Source organism: Lissotriton helveticus, chromosome 6, assembly GCF_964261635.1.
Source record: "Lissotriton helveticus chromosome 6, aLisHel1.1, whole genome shotgun sequence".
Taxonomy (NCBI): Eukaryota; Metazoa; Chordata; class Amphibia; order Caudata; family Salamandridae; genus Lissotriton; species Lissotriton helveticus.
The window spans coordinates 716395556-716412298 of record NC_136067.1 but is presented as its reverse complement, the minus strand read 5'-3'; the positions used below and the strand labels follow the sequence as shown (position 1 = coordinate 716412298).

The 16743-nt window shown below is 41.3% G+C and overlaps 1 protein-coding gene across 1 annotated transcript in view; it reads right to left on the bottom strand.

Moving 5' to 3' along the window:
• Positions 1 to 16743, bottom strand: part of CCNC (cyclin C) — a 249084-nt gene that overhangs the window by 91554 nt on the left and 140787 nt on the right. The window contains exons 9-10 of the mRNA XM_078648206.1: positions 10267 to 10334; positions 8469 to 8548 (exon numbers count right to left, since the gene is read on the bottom strand). Of these exons, the coding sequence (XP_078504332.1) occupies positions 8469 to 8548; positions 10267 to 10334 (148 nt within the window). The remainder of the gene's footprint in view (positions 1 to 8468; positions 8549 to 10266; positions 10335 to 16743) is intronic.

Below are 16743 nucleotides of genomic sequence, written 5' to 3'. Positions count from 1 at the left end.
AAAGCAAGGAACCGCTATGCCATGCCTTACCGCTAGCTCCCGTGCCGAAGAGACTACTGCACATAGCCTTTTGCTGAATACAGCTCTATATGAAAGGAGTACCCTTTAACAACGCCCTGCATCAAGCGCTTGTGCTCCCAGAATAAAAAATTACTTACCATTGCATAAGTTCTTTTTGGTGGATTCTCCATCTTTTAACTACATCTAAATAACACTCTTTAGGCTTCAGATGGTATCAGGAAATGTAATCATTCTTCCACAATTAGTAGAAACATTAGAAATAGCCCCCAATGTTTCCACTATTAAATGTCCAGAATGGCTCAAATTAAAAACCGCTGCTTTGAAGGAGGCAAGCATGATTACCATACATTTATGGAGAAACTCTGGTATGATGAAGATGACAGTTAACCACTTATGGCAAAAATGCCATATTCAGCCAGCCATTCAGATATTGAAAAAACGTGAGCGCTGGACCTGTACAGTTGGTACGTCGCAAAAGCCACTCCTGGGACTGTGGTCAGACCAAACAAGTTTGCTGAAATAATCAAAAGGTAGCTTCGGTGCTTGTACAAAGTAAAGTAATCTTTAGTACATCAAGGGGTACCAGCCAATGCTGTTGGCCCAAAATTAGCAACATCTCTGCTAGAGTTTCAAATCTGCGTTTCTTGCTTCTCAAAACCGTATTGCAGTACAACTTTATATCAGCCCTTCATCCTTCTATTGAGAATATAGCCCCTTCACCTGAAGGAACACACTATTTTGCTACTTTTTTGTAACCAAGTACGCCTCTGTAACACCTCTAGCATCAAGCTGATTGTGTGTGTGAGGTGGGCTGAGAAGTAAAGAATGGAGGTACAATTGGTGGTGTGCCCGCAAATGCAAGAGCATTTCTGTCTTGTAATATCTAATGGACTGATTGTTCAGAGGTTATGCTTTTCCCTTGTGCCAAAACAGCAGCTACTTGTCGTCCTATAGGCAAATTGGGTGTGTTATTGTAAGGGTGGGAGAGACAGAAAACAATTGCAGCTGTAGGTGCTGTCAACTTCTGACACTAATCCTATAGGGAAATAAATTGATGTGGAGGCAGGGAGGGTTGCAAACACTGTATTGTGCTGCAATACCCAAAAATATATTGACTCTGAATGACTGCTCTGCTGAATTCCCCCAGGTACAAGTCAATTTTCTCGCAAAACAGTATTGCTCCATCAAGGAGTATAATCTTCCAACTTGTCAGGGTGTCTCCAAAAAATCCAGGGACGTTGTTTAAATATGAAAGCAGAGTTCACTTCTTAGGCTACCATACATGAGCCCAGTCTCTCATTAATGAGCTGCAATTTCCTATTATCTTTTATCAACTGTGGAAAAAGGTCCCTTTATATGGTAAGGAATACTAATAATCGCCAGAGTGTCAGTCTCCATTAAGCCATTTGTTAACTGTGGAAACAAGCGATAGTGCTAATCTACTAGATTCAAAATCTTTCTGCCCTACAGCATTGGAATACCTTATCTCAGTGTCAGAAGGAGAGGAAGGTCCTGGTCTATGTTGTAGAAGAAGCTTGCACAAGCTCTTTCGGGAACTAGTTAAACAAAGTTCGGGTCTGAAAATGTCTGACATCAGACTGTTCACTAATGAGAAAGAACATGACATCTACTAAGCTGCTAGAATATGGTCAGGTAGAATCTGGTTGACTGGCAACAGATACTCTGTCAGGGACACTGGTGGTTATAGAATGTAAGCGAGTAAATCAGACTTCACCTTGGCAGAGGCTTAAGGCAGATAAAACGCGTCAGATCCCTTCCTTGAGAGGATTGCACTCTTCTGCCACAGGTCCAGTCTGACAGGACAAATCACCTTTGTGAGAGTATCTAACCCATGTGTGTCTAAAGAGCAAGGTATACATATATAGATCCAGAGGGAGCAATAAATTATCCTATTCCTAGTTGATAGTCCTATGTTGCACACCAGCTGCCATTTCGAGAACATTCACACTTGACCTAAAAAAGGAGATTCATATAGGCAAACTACTGGGACTTTGGCAAATGCTCTGCCAAGGGCCCTCTCTGAAAATCTGTCATCCATTTCATGTCACAAAATATGATTTTCATTTTAGTCAATGGATGCTTAGAAAGACCCAGTACAGATGATGGCACCAGCTTCACACATTTGTCTTACAGTTTCCACAGAACAAACGACTGAGCCACAGGGTCTCATAGTGGATCTTAGAACACCTGAGCCAGCTCTGCTGGTGTGATTGGACTCGGGCATAACTGCTCAATCTTGACTGGCTGGGTGCACCAAACGCCGGAGGAGCAGATAAAAAAAAAATCTAATAGCCTGTCTGAAATGCTGCACTTGGAAATGTGCAGCTTTCCTTCTTTCATATATGGTCTCCAAAGAAGAACCCAATGTCTTTTGTTTGAAGTAAAAGCCCAGCTTAATCAACACTTGACAGGTGAGGGAAATCTCTGAGGAAGAGTAAGAACTTTCCTGTGTTTTTTGTGCTTTCTTTGTTGGGAGAAAAAAACGGCTTCCAGAGCATCTTCAGCGACACCCCATTAGCGAGGGAGAGGAATCTCAACCACTTTGTCCTTCAAGTCACAGCATATCTCTCACTAAGGGTCTTATTCTGCAATTTTAGCATACTTAGCATCTCCATATGTGATATGTCAAACCCCAAATGGTACAAAGATGTTCGTGAGTGGCTCATATTTAGAGGCGAAGTTTTGGCATGTTCTTAAAAGAAATTAGATAAGGAAATCTTCTGACGAATGGAGTAAGCATAAGAATCTCCAGTTGCGTTAGTGTGGAGAAAAAAGAACAGGCTGTGGGTGCTTGGTAAAGCTTGTTACGGCTCCGTAACATCCAAACACACGGTATGTGGAGCCAAGGCTGAAGCCTCAACGAGGCCACACATAATCAGGATAGATCCACTGTTGTTCATAGAGTAGGAAAACCTGTGGGTAAGCTAAGCAAATTGAACAAAAGTATCTACAGTTGCATACTATGAAATTAGCAGACATCGGAACAGTTATGTTTCTTTGATCCAATGGCCTAAGTGTCTTTTTTTCTTCCAACTGTACTCACTACAGCATGACCAATTGGCTGATCACTGGACTTTCACATTTCTAGCTTTACTATCCACTACTACATTATGATGACAATGAAAACAACAGCTACAAAGTCAGTATTTAGCTTGTCATCATCAGGCCATTTATCAGCATGTTTCCCATACTGCAAGTAATTCTACTGTGGAAGGTAAACAATCACAAAGGTTTTTAATGTGTAATTCTATTGCTATCACCTGGGTACAGAATGCTTTCATACAAAGAGGGTACAAGATAGAATAGTGATAGTTTACCACATTAACTAACATGTGCCCTCACCATGCACTCTTACGACCTCACATATTACATCACTCATGAGTATGACATAATTGTTAATATGGCTCAAGACATCTGAAAATACCATTGATGATATCACTGTGCATGGCAGAGGCACAAGTTATATTTACTTCAGTAAACTATAACTGGTGAATTTAAATTTTTATGTTTAAAATGTTGTGTTTTAATATGTAGCTTTAAATAATCATAATGTTACTTCAACCTTTGTCTTTTTCCAATATATTTTGTCCGAGGACTTTTATCTGTGGCCCAATGTGTGCCCTCCTCAAAATTAACTTTGAGAGACGCTACTGAATTTCTTATCTTTAGCACTAGCCTATAAGCTTAGCAGACAAAGTACAAAAAGGGACAATGTTTGGAGGGCCTGGTTTCACGTACAGATGGGACACTATCTCATGTTGAAGATGGGGTAAGGGCATATCGACCCCCCACCACCACCCCTCCCCCCCAATAAAGTCCTGGTCTTTTTAGACCAATACAGTTGCAGTTTGAGACACAGAAATAACAAGCTTCCTCAGGTAGTAACATCTTCCTGGCATCACCTTACAGATTCGTTCTCTCACAGTCCAGCCAAATATCTGTGAACCATAGAACTCTGAAGTACAAAGAATATGGTTTGGGTGATTGAGGCACATTGTGAGCATTTTATTGATTGATACCAGATTTTGATTTTTGTATCATTTCAGTAGCAAGAAGTTCAATGTTACAAGGCATGTTTTAATAGTTCAGGCATTGTTTTTTCTTGAAGCAGCTGTTTTTATTAGTTTGATGGGTTAATAGATTGTTGAGGCTTCAGGTGGCTAGGTGAGTGATTAGTCTAAGTTCAGTTGTAGCCAGGTCTGCTATAACTGTCCTTTTATCAGCTCCTTGTTGAGTAAAGATGGCAAACCTTTGGTAGTTATTAAACTCAGTTGAGGACAAGTTAATCGGATTATTATAGTTCTGCAGCGTCATTTCTTTATTTTAGGTGACTAGAGACGTGAAAACTTGAATTTCATAAGGAAATTGGAGCTGGGCTTTTATACAGGGAGCACATGCTTCCATGCATTATACATACATATCTCAGTTGCCATCTTGGAAGATGGCTTGGTCACATCCTCCTAGAACCCACTGTTTGTGTTTTATGTTTGGCAATAAAGGTATATCAAATCAAATTTGTGGTTACCGACATACATTTTGTACTCCATGCCCGGGCATTCTGTTGACCTAAAACTTAACCTAGAGTTATACTATTAAACGGTAGATTGAAAAGTAAAAAGGCAAGTTAAAATATGATCTTAAAAACCCCAAGATAAGTTCTAACGATAAGACAACTAAACTTAATTGGTACAGTGATGCCTATTATTATCTGGAGAGTGATTAAAAGTGCACTGAAGTATTAGTTTGTAACCTATCTCAGTTCTGGGTGCAAACTAATATGCAACACTCATGCCAAATTAATTTTAGGCTGCTAAAAAGGAAAGCTTAACATTACTTTTCTACTTAAGCACATCATATTACAACAGATACGATTTTCATATTAAAATATTATAGCTACCTACTCCCACAAAAAGGGGTTTCACGCTAATAGTTTAAATGTTATCATGCTCTAATTGCCAGTTAGTTCAGATGGGGGCAAATGTATTGAGTGTTTGATTTCAATGCATCCTCCTGTCATGCCTCTGAATTTAGATTTCTTCACAATTGAATGAAGACCAATTGTTTGAACCTGAACACCAAGAACGAAATAGTGGTCTTCGAGCAAAGCTCTGTGACACGACTAATGCCCTCAAGATGAGGAGGAAGATTTTCAAATGGCTCCCAAACGGCACCCGGAAAACCGTCATGCACGCCCTTATCACAAGCAAGCTAGGCTATGGAAACACCCTCTACAGCAGGATCAAGTAAACACTCAGCGGATGACTACAGACCTTTCAGAACTTGGTGGCCAGAATCACACTCAATCTCCTATCCCTCACTGGTATCACACCACAACTAAAAGAGCTCCACTGGCTCTCCATACACAAAGGAACACAATCCAAACTACTCATCTTCAAGGCACCTCATAACACTGGTTCTGCTTACCTCAACAATTGCATCTGCTTTCAGAAACCTTCCAGTCACCCCGGCTCGCCCAGGCATCCCAGGCACGTGGAAAACCAGATCCGAGGTTAACTATTAGACTGCTCCTAAAGCATTAAAACAACATGCACTATGCATAATAGCCATCTTATCACTTATTGAATTCTGCAAAAAGCTAAAGAACTTACTTTGAGTAGTCCCATTAAGCCCTAGGATTGGCTGGATTGACACCTGTTCAGCGCCAGGATAACCTCCTGGATTATAGTGCACTCTACAAACCTGCATAACATAACTTTGCAATTTGATGATCCTTCGTCTTGGAATAAGAGTCTATAGCCCAGAGGACAATTTTCAAGGGTCACATTTTTCGCCAGGCCAATAGACAGTTGTCTGATTTTGCTCAACAATACAAAAACTGCTAATGCAGGAGAAACCTGGCTTTAGTGCCAAAACCGTTGAAGACCTTTCTGTAACATTGTCCAGTATTACGAAATGTCTCATATGTTAGGGACCATTGTGGAAGGAACGGAGGTCTCACATTAAATTTGAACGACTCAAAAAATAGGTACCAGGTCTCAAACATTTATCACAATCCTTCATAAAACAATCTTAGTTAACTGTATTCTTTCATCAATTTCAGGCGTTTATGTACAACTTGCTTAAAACACACGCCTGTCACCTTTTCCAAGCCAAAGCAGGTCCCACATTGCTCTTCCAGAAACTTCCAAGGCCATGTGTACCCAGCATACTTGTTCAGCTGCACCATCACCACTGGAGGCTCCCCTGTGCTGAAAGACCCTAAGAGCAAAACCGTCTATTCTACCAATAAAAATATAATTATAATAGGAACAGCAGAATCTGAAGCCACTACCTATAGGACAGCCGATTGTCAACATTGTAAATCCTGTTATGCTGATTATTCAAGAGCTCAGTGCCCAAGACAAATTTAGTTTTGCAAAGAGCAAGCAAAATCACTACCAGACCCGACGGGCCTGTAAAGCAAATAACGGCAGACCCAACTGAGGAAGCAGAGACCCTATCCATTAATAACTTTAGCAGCAGCAGTCAGGGCTTTCACACCTATTCTACGTTCCACTGAAAGTCAATGGAAAGACCTCCATAGAGGGGAGTTAAGTTTGTTCGTGCATGTACTGAGTCAGTTGTGCAGCCAAGCTCTGGACTTGGCACAAATAGGCAAGTTATTACTTAAAAGTCCTAGATTAGTAATCAAGTGGGAGGCAATGAGTACAACGGTCGCAAATGGTCTGTAAAGATGAGAATCACATTTATACTTTCACATCAACCTATTTTTTACACCTTAAAATGTTACTTCAAATTATGTCTTGTCTTATGTAGGAGAGCGGATGTTTAACAGTTTTTCCTGCGAAATTCAAGACTGGATTATCGCAAAGAAAACTCTGGTGCTGCATCTGCAAGATTATCACTTATGGTTGAGACTGGTACACTTAAAAATATTGAACAGGGTTTATGTTACTGGTCCTCGCCTAGTACAGATGGGGTTGTCGGAGGAAGGGTTATGTAGACGGAGATGTGGACTGGTGGGTACTTTCATGCATATTTTCTGGGAGTGTCGCTACATGACTGAGTACTAGGGTAGGATTCATAATGTTATTCAGGAGGTCACTGGAGTCCCACTCTTGCCGGAGGCGCGAAGGTGCCTTCTTAATGTTTGGGAACCTACGGATCTGAACAATGCGCAGACACAGTGGACCACACTGAGTTATATTATTGCTAAAAGGAATATTGCCCAACAATGGGGTGCTGAGATCCCTCCTACTCTCGATAACTGGAAGAAAGATTTGGATTGGAGTATGTTTCGAGAAAAAACTGTGTATGTTGCGAGAGGACGTCCTCGGAAGTGGGCTTTAATTTGGAATCAATGGAATCAGTATAGAGGCGAAATTTGTACACCACCTCGAAATTCTGTATTTATTGTTCCCCCATCCCCGTGATATCCTTTATAATATGATTTTTGGTTCGACTCCCCTCGTAAATTATGATGCGATTCATCTGTATTGTGTCTTCTCTGTTGGATGCCTTGAGTTAATAAAAAGAAATATAAAAAAAAAAAGATTATCACTTATGCCCCTAAATTTCTAAGGGAACTTCAGTGGAGTACTTTAATTGAAAATGCACCACAGTTTTTGATAAAGTGTTTAAATTGATATTGCGCTAATAAGACCCTACTTTCATTCGAGCAATATCTTTCTGCTGATCCTCACTACAAAAGCCACAGGACGGTGGAGAAGTTTTTCTTTGCTGGCCCCTACACTTTGGAACATCTTACCTTCATGCAAGCTAAACACTCCTGAGCTTTCCATATTCAGGCTGTTTAGTTTCAGGTCTATATTGGTGTCCATGGCTTAGAAGCTGATTTCACATCTCCGTGCCGTGAAATCGCAAAGAGAACAATAGGTGCTTTACAATAGCTGATTAACATTACAAAAACATATTACAGAGTCCTTTCCTTATATTTTGCTTTCACAACACACCTCTAATTTAGGGCCTATACTTTTATTTAATTTGTTGAATCTGTTAAGTTAGCTATCTTTTTGTGCCTTAAGATAGGCGCATACACATATGTAAAACAAAATTCTGTTCTCATGTAAAATGTTCTGCCATACTGTTCATGAATGGAGATGCTCCATGTTCATAAAGTCTGAAAAGATTTCCAAGACTGAGAATTTGGATTTCATGATATAGACCTAAGGAGAGATATACACTGACAGTCCATTCTGTTGAGATGCAATTAAGCAATTGATATCTAGAAGTACTGAGTATAGTGATTAAAGTTATAGCTAAACATCTATGAAAAAGTCATAACATTCTTATATGGTTTAAGGAGGCCTGAAAAATAGCTTACTAACCAACTATAAGAAATATTTGTGGGTTATTACTCATAACAGCATGCATGCTTTAAGTCTACATTCAATATGCCAAGTAGAACTCTACCCATCTCCAAGCTCCAACAGAAAAATAATTACCTTCTCCATGTCAACAGATAACTCTGCAAACCACTGCTTTGCATCCTTCTGCTGGACAACACAGGTGACATGCAAGCAAGCTGCAAGACAAACAAGAATCCACGGAACGTTTTCAAGACGCATACAAATCGTAGAATTGCTACAGTTGGCAGAACACAAACATTACATTTGGTCAATCTGTTGGACTACCCGTTTATTCTCCTGCTTCCTTTTCCCACTTGTGGTTCCAGTCCCTATTCAAGAAACCCCTCTGGCAAGCATTCTCTTGCATACATTTTTACAATGTAGAACTATCCCTCCATAAGTCTGCTTCAGCCCGGATCATAGATTTTTCATATGGCTACTCAAAACTCATTTGCTCCTCTAATCTTACCAAAGGTGCGCTCTCTTAAAAAGGCTTGGCAACAAAACCTTTCCAGTTAATGAACAAAAATCATCATTTTAGTTGTTGTAATGTAAACTGCTCTGATTCCCATGGGTTTTGAAAATGTTGGGAGAAAAATAAAAATTCAGAAGTTCACTCAAATTCTACTTCTGTTCACTACTTTTACAATTATCTAGTGTCCTTGCACCTCTTTGCACCAGAGACCCAGTATTTGCAACCTATACAGTGTAATCAGAGTGGCTGGAGTCTTGAGAGCAGATTTGACAGTTTGTTCAAGCCTACACCTTGTGTGGAAGTGCCTTCTATAGGCCAATACCTTGATTAAAAAAACCTTCTCAATCCCATGATACATTGTGTGTAGGGGAAAGGATTTAGCAGGACCTTGTCCTATGATGGCAAACTCTTTGTGGTAAAATAACTTCATTGAGTTAAAAGGTGCAGATTTGAACACATGTTGCTTCACACAAAAGCCTCTACATTTAATTATGTACTAGACTTTGGACTAGTTTACCCTTCTTTACTTCATCACAACTATTTTGCCTGTGAAGACCTGTTGCCAACCTGACTCCTGAATTGCGTACTAACTTCAATGTATATATGAATGTTGGGGGCCCCCCAGAAAGAGTAACCTGTGGTAATTGAAGCTGGAATTTACCAACAATTTATGAAACTCTCCAATCGGATTAAATTGAGAGGCACTGTAGTGACAAACCTTGTGACCCTGTCATCTGCAATGCTTGTCACGTAAGCTATAATGGTACTTGCACAGGACCTACTGCAATTCCGGAGAGTAATTTGTTAAAAACCCAACGCAAGATCCTATTTCCTATTGAAACATTAATGCCATCCACAGGAAGTGATTTTATTGAAAAGTATTCCTAACATGTAATGTACAAGCGCAAGCTTCCATATGAAACCTACTACAGTATTGCAACGAAAAGAAATTAGAATTTCATGCTATTCGAATTCCTCTATACTTACAAACTAGCCTTCTTAATTTGTTCAAGTGAGAGCATACTATTCTTGTACTCAACCTCTTACACCAGCTTTCCCTATGCCAGTGGCTTAAGATACTACACATCTTTCACCTTGCCACCTAGAGACAAACCCTCTAGGTCTAATGGCTACATTCATCCATGACTGTTGTATAGCAGTCATGGAATCATTATTTATCTCCGACTGCATTTGTGCTTCAGCACAAGACAGCTGCACTTTCACCATACAACTTGAAAACGGACCTGTTCAATACATCTGAAATTCGGATGAAATAAATAAAAGTCATTTTGGACCAGGGAAATATCTGATTTGGCAAAAGTGCCTGTGAGTCAATGGCATTACAATAGAGAACAAAAAAACAGAGCATAATATACTAGAATACTCATTAAGCAAGGTTTGGCTTTGCTTCTTACGTACCTAAGGCAATCATGAAGGGAGGATACAGCAAGCAAAGATCAGTTCTATAGGTGTCATTCACTATTCGCCTGTGTAAAGAAACAAAACACTATTGCTGTTTATATATTTTTAATAAATGAGTGTCAAAATATCTGGTTTCAAACTATGACCTTTTTTTTTTAACCAGATACATATATACACATATTTTATATATACACACACATATACACACACACACACACACATATATATATATATATATATATATATATATATATATATATACACACACATACATATACACACATATATACACACACACACACACACACATATATACATATATATACACACACACATATATACACACACACACACACATATATATACACACACAAGCACATATATACACACACACACACACATATACATATATACACACACACATGTATACATACACACATATATACATATATACACACACATATATATATATACACACACATATACATATATACACACACATCTATACATATATACACACATATATATACACACACACACATATTTACATACATACACACACACAAACACACTGATTGCAGGAAACAGGTAAGACAACGTTAAATAAGCAAACTGGATGAACATTTTCTATTTTAGACAGGTTTTAAATGTTACGTCTTTAAACTGCATAGTAAAACTAGTGGTCAATTAATATTGCTGCTAATTTCCATTTAAGAACTGACAATTATCCATAGATTAGAATGTAGAACATGCAATCAGGCCTCAGCAGACATCGCCGGAGTTCAGCAAAAATCAGTAACTTGTTAGTTATACAGGTTCACCTGTGTGGTTTATTTTAAATTTTACATCTTTCCCATCAGCAACTTAACACACCAACTCAAAAATAGACGACATGAGCTAAAAAAAAACATGCGCTGAACTCATGAGCCCGTATCAACCACCATTTGGAATGTATTGTGGACTATGCACCTCTACACTCAAGATAGGTATGTGGATGTCAAGTAAGCAGTGTGTTCACAAGCAATCTATCACATTAAGGGAACCTTCTACACTAGAGGTGGTTGGTGCTTTCTTGCACAACTTTTTCAACTCCATTTGTTACCAACTTATGGTAAAGAGGAAGAATGCCTCAAAATGAAAAACACACAGGAAAAACAATGTTTTAAACAAAATAAGTGGAGCACTTTCATGACATCTGGACACTTGCTCAGACTGACTATGGGGTAGCAGTGGTTTTCCGAAGATATAGACAGGAATCACCACTATACAAATATCCCTAATATGGACATATTGTAGAATGCTTGAGAAGTCAAGTTATCTTTAGCAGAGCAAAAGAATAGTAGTCAGAAAAAAGGGTTTGTTTTGGAATTTGGTATTAAGCAATACAGGAGTCTTATCTAACAATGGAGGATAAGAAAGCATGGCTAAATAGAGAACAACCAGAAAAAAACTGCTGATAGAGTTACTGATTTGCTTGGTCAACATACAAGCTAAGGACGTACCACACCATATTGAGTCAGATTATTTTTACTATGTTCACACAAGGTCTAAGAAGGAAGGGTTTTCTTATTTAAGTGAAAGACTTTTAGGAAGAAACATGGGGCAACTGACACAACTATGTTCTAATGCACAGTTCAGAAGGCAACAAACAAGCTATTAAAAGCCTTGCCGACTATAGAATTAGAAAGGCATAATAGGCTTCCAAACACACAACTACAGTCTGGCTTTGCATGTTAAACAAAGCTTATTAAAAAAATGCCTTAAAGGCAAGTGTAGTATATCACTGCATAGATGTTTCCTATCTGGAGTATGCACACTGTTGTAACGCTGAGACCCAGTGCCATCATTAGTATACCTCTTCAATCTGTGAAGACCTGCTACTCTTTCAGGCCACAGTAACGGTAACGGAGCATGCCCACTATAAAACTATTGTCGCCATACTTGGAGCTCCTAACTTACTGCATACACAAAATATGTAGGAAGCTGTCCAATAAAATGAATTTCTGGACTTATTGGCACCACTGCCTCTTTTCTAGATCCATTACCAGGTCCAAGTAATAGCAATAGTCTACAGTCTCAAACTGAAGGGAAGCAGATTGCAAGTACCGGCCCGCAAATGAGAAAAGGAAACATTATCAAGTCAAAAGAGGAAATGAAGGCTGTGCAATAAACGCTACTCCTGTTCCATACATAACAAACACACTGTCACAAATACTTAACCCAGAGATTAAGTTGATCTATTATCATTATCCCTCTGCCGTCACAAACAGAAAACAACGGTGCGTTTTACATTTGAAAGTGTAATACTGCACAAGGACTGCATACGGATCCTTGGATATACTCTAATGTCAGTAAGAAGTGATGCTCCTACTGAGGGGAAAAGAAATGTTTCAGAAAAACCCACAGCCCCAGATAACTTTGTTTAACATTCTACAGTACCCAGACCCATCTTCGGTTGTATTGCCATCATGTATCTTTGAAAAAAGATGATGATACATTTCCAGAGTTTTACAGAAAGGATACACATGGCATTAAAAAACAAGTTACTGATCTTCAGTAGTGCTCTTTTTGGTGGATACTTTATTTAGCCTCAGATTCCATACTTTTGAACCCTTCCCAGATGCTAGATTGGATCCGAAAACCTTCTGCGCAATGCACCAGGTGTACCACTACGTGGCACAGTGCAGCTCTGTGCTGGCTCCATACCTCCCTGGAAGTGATGGAGTTGAGTGGCATATAAGCACAGACTTTATTTTCCTGCTTGACGCTCCATGACCTAAGACTTGGAGTATGAAACATATAAGGCTTCCAGAGGGACAATTCCTAACGCCGGTCCATTTAGGATGTGAAAAAGAGGCCATTCAACAGAACGGGGAGATGGGAGAGTGGTGAGAAATTTGTAGCTAGAGTATCCACCAGAAAGAGCATAAGCAAAGATAAGTAACTGGTTATTCTGATGGATTCTTCTAACCACAGATTCCTCACCTTAGAATAGATACCAAAGCAGTCCCTCGTCAATGTAGAGCCTCTGTGGTGTGAACCCAGACCAAAATGTCCTGCACGACTGGACGGCGTAATGTCAAGGCAGTAATGCTTCATGAATATATGCACCTACGCATATATTGAAGCACAGCAGATATCAAGGACAAGCACTATGCAAGCCAGTGCAGTGGAAACAGCATTTACCCTGGTGGAATGGGCTCTCAGACCTTCCGCGTAGCCTGCTTCTGGCCAGTGCACAGTAACTATTAATGCAGAGGACTACCCACCTCAGATTCCTTTTCTGCACCTTCCCTTCCTATGCCCCAGAGAACCATACAAAAAGTTGATCATCCACCTGACTGTACCTGTTAAAATCAATGTGAAAGCTTAAAGCTAACTTTCCCCCCCATATTTCTTCTATTGGTTTCAGCAGTAATGCGACATTACAACTTCATAACGTTACCCTACCTCTCTCCCCACACCTCCCTAACAAAGGAGCATGCCATACCAATTACATTTCGCCATTTGTTTGAATATAGCATCCGGACAGTATGAGTGACATTTGCATTTGACAGGTGAGTACTTTGCACCTTGCAATTTCCATTTCCGCACCATTCAATCAACCATCTGCAGGCTCTGTGTCCTGCTCTAGTGCAAGGTCATCCATTTCCTGCTGTACGAGAACCTGTACCATGTCCCATCCATTCTGCCACTTTGGCCTGTCCCACTGAACACAACCCATCATACTCCGCACTCAGCTTGTACCCATATCGCAAATTCCCACAGCCATTGTTTCTGGGTGGGTAGTCCGTTTGCCATCCACCTAAAAGCGGTGCATTTCTTGGCCGCAACCAGTCTCAAGTTCCAGCACCTACTCTATGAATTTAGTGTGTTCACCAAACCCAACAAACAAAGATAAATCTTCATCTGTCAGCAGCCCGGTCAGCTACCCTAGTGCCTGGACCTTTACATAAATCCTCCATTCCTGGGCATGTCCACCACATAAGTATATAAGTCCTGCCATCCTGCACTTAGGACTTCGCTCTGGCTTGGAGGAGTCTAATCTATGTAACCATTGTGTTGTGACAATCCCAACAAACAAACTTATAATTAATCTGTTTCAGATACGCATTGCTTGGCACTTTTCTACAGTTTCCCAATATGGAAACCCATTTGCGTGCCTCAACTCCACACCAAGATCGCCTTCCCACTGTAGCTTTAACATTTCCATGCAGGCATCTGCAGGCAGTAACAATAATGCATATATCCGTGTGATAAGTTTGCCCTCACCCCCCCACTCGGCAGTGTTTTGTTTAAGGCATGCATTTCCAGCTCCTGTTGGAAAACACCCCATGCCTTACGGAAAGCCACTGATAGACCAGCATATGCCAGGAAGCATCCGCCAGCTACCCCCATCTGGCACAGAAGTCTGCATAACCGACTAGCCAACAATCCTTAGAGAGCTCTCCTATGTTTTGCAGGATATCCCCCTCTATCCTGACCCTTACAAATATAGGCAACGTAGGACTAATCACAGTGTTCCAAGGAACCAGTTCCTGCAAGCAAATCTACTTATCGATCTTTCAGATGCCTGGTCCCAGACATCCAGAAAGGTCCTCACCGGCAATGGTAAGGTTACTCCTTTCTTCCAGGGAACCAGAGGGAACACTGGCAGTTCCCGTGGGCGGATTAAACATGCTAAAATCCCAGTCGAGCTAAAAGATAAATTAATCTCTCACTGGATCCCAAGCAATGGCAGAACATGTTCCTTTGCACTAATAAACTGGCACGCCACCCTCAAGTCAGGGAGATCCTGTATGAACTGCTTTTTCGCTGGCACCTCACCTCAGCCCTATGCCATTGATCCCTCTCATTCCGACTTCTGCTGCTGTGATTGTAGGGATTCAGGTACCCTCCTACACATCATGTGTCCTTCCCTCTCCTGGGGCACTTCTGGGGTAAAATATTCCTTACTATTTCCTAAATCCAAGGTTAAACTGGCAGAGAAAGTCCCTGACTGGCACACCATCAGAGGGTTTCTATCCCCTCCTCTAGACAGCTGGCAAGGGGATTAGAAGGAGATATATATATATCCAAACCAAAAGCCTCCACGCTTCAAGGACGCCACTCCACCAAGGATCGGTTCACTTAGCCTTTATTTATGAAAACGGTAAAAACACACCCTCACAATGACGAATCCCTGACGCGTTTCGGTGCAGCTTACACCTTAATCATAGGGAAGGGAGAGATGAAAAACCTGGCGCGCACTTCAACATATATGACCCTTCTGGCATTCACTCTCCAGTGAGTGGCATGCCGGGAGTTGAAGTGCCGATTCTTCCCCTTCAGTGGGTGCCGTTTCTTTTGCAAGTTCAATTTTACTCCCAATCTGTGCAATAAGTTATTTCAAGCCCTCCAGTGGGCTGCAGGGCATGCCTGTCGGTTTTCCAATTCAAAGTCCTTGGTGCTGCTATTAGGCTGTAAACAATTCCCAGCCCTGGTATGCCGGTGTGTCAGGCGGTGCATCCTATATAAAATATTTGCAGCCGAAGTAGCTTTTAATAATATTAACAACGTAAACAGACATTTGCCTTTTGTGTTTACTGCTGGCTTAGGGACAAAAGGACAACCGAAGTAACCCTCCCGCCACCCCAACCCCTTTTGTATATTGGTACATTTTAAGTCCCTCTATTGCATATTGCCCATTGCCCGCTTCTGCCATTTTTTCCCACTCCCCTTTTGCTCACCTCCCTGCCAGCCCCTCCCATGACTACTTATGGAGGCTGCTGCGCAGGCGCGCACAGCAGGTGTACTGCTGGCAAGTCTGCCTGCACCCAGACTGTGCCCAGTGCCAAAAACCCTGGCCATTCATACGCCCACATCTCCGCAGCAGATATCCGTGCCATGGACGCAACAATAACTGCTGCCTCACATCGTCTTGCCCCACAGCAGGACCTTTCAGCGGCATCGGATGCCGGTTCACGGCCACACCAGGACCGACTGCCATTACAGCTACCAGTGCTTCTCAATCCAAGTCGTCCGAGACCTCCAAGGAACAACTCCCCTGCCTCCTGACCAACACCAGATTGCCCTGCAAACACGCAACCCAAGTCTAGGACTTTATCTCCACCTTTGCCTCTGACGGAACCTTCATTTCAGAGACCAGGTTCACCCCAGCCTCGACCCTCGCCACACACTCACTACAGGATGAAACACCGAGACTACAGACACAGAGGCGCCATCTCCATCGTACCCAAAAAATCGATCATCTGCACCACCGACAATGACACCACCAATCATGGAACACATGAACTTAAAACTCTGCACCAACGTCAAACCCACCATCAAAGGCACACTTGCCTACAGACCCCCCCTCCCCCCGCCCCCCCAAGGACCCCGAGTCGTCTTTAACAACACCATCACTGAATTCATCACTCCACTCGCCATCGATTCCAAACACTACGTCTTCCTGGTAGACCTCAAATCCCACCA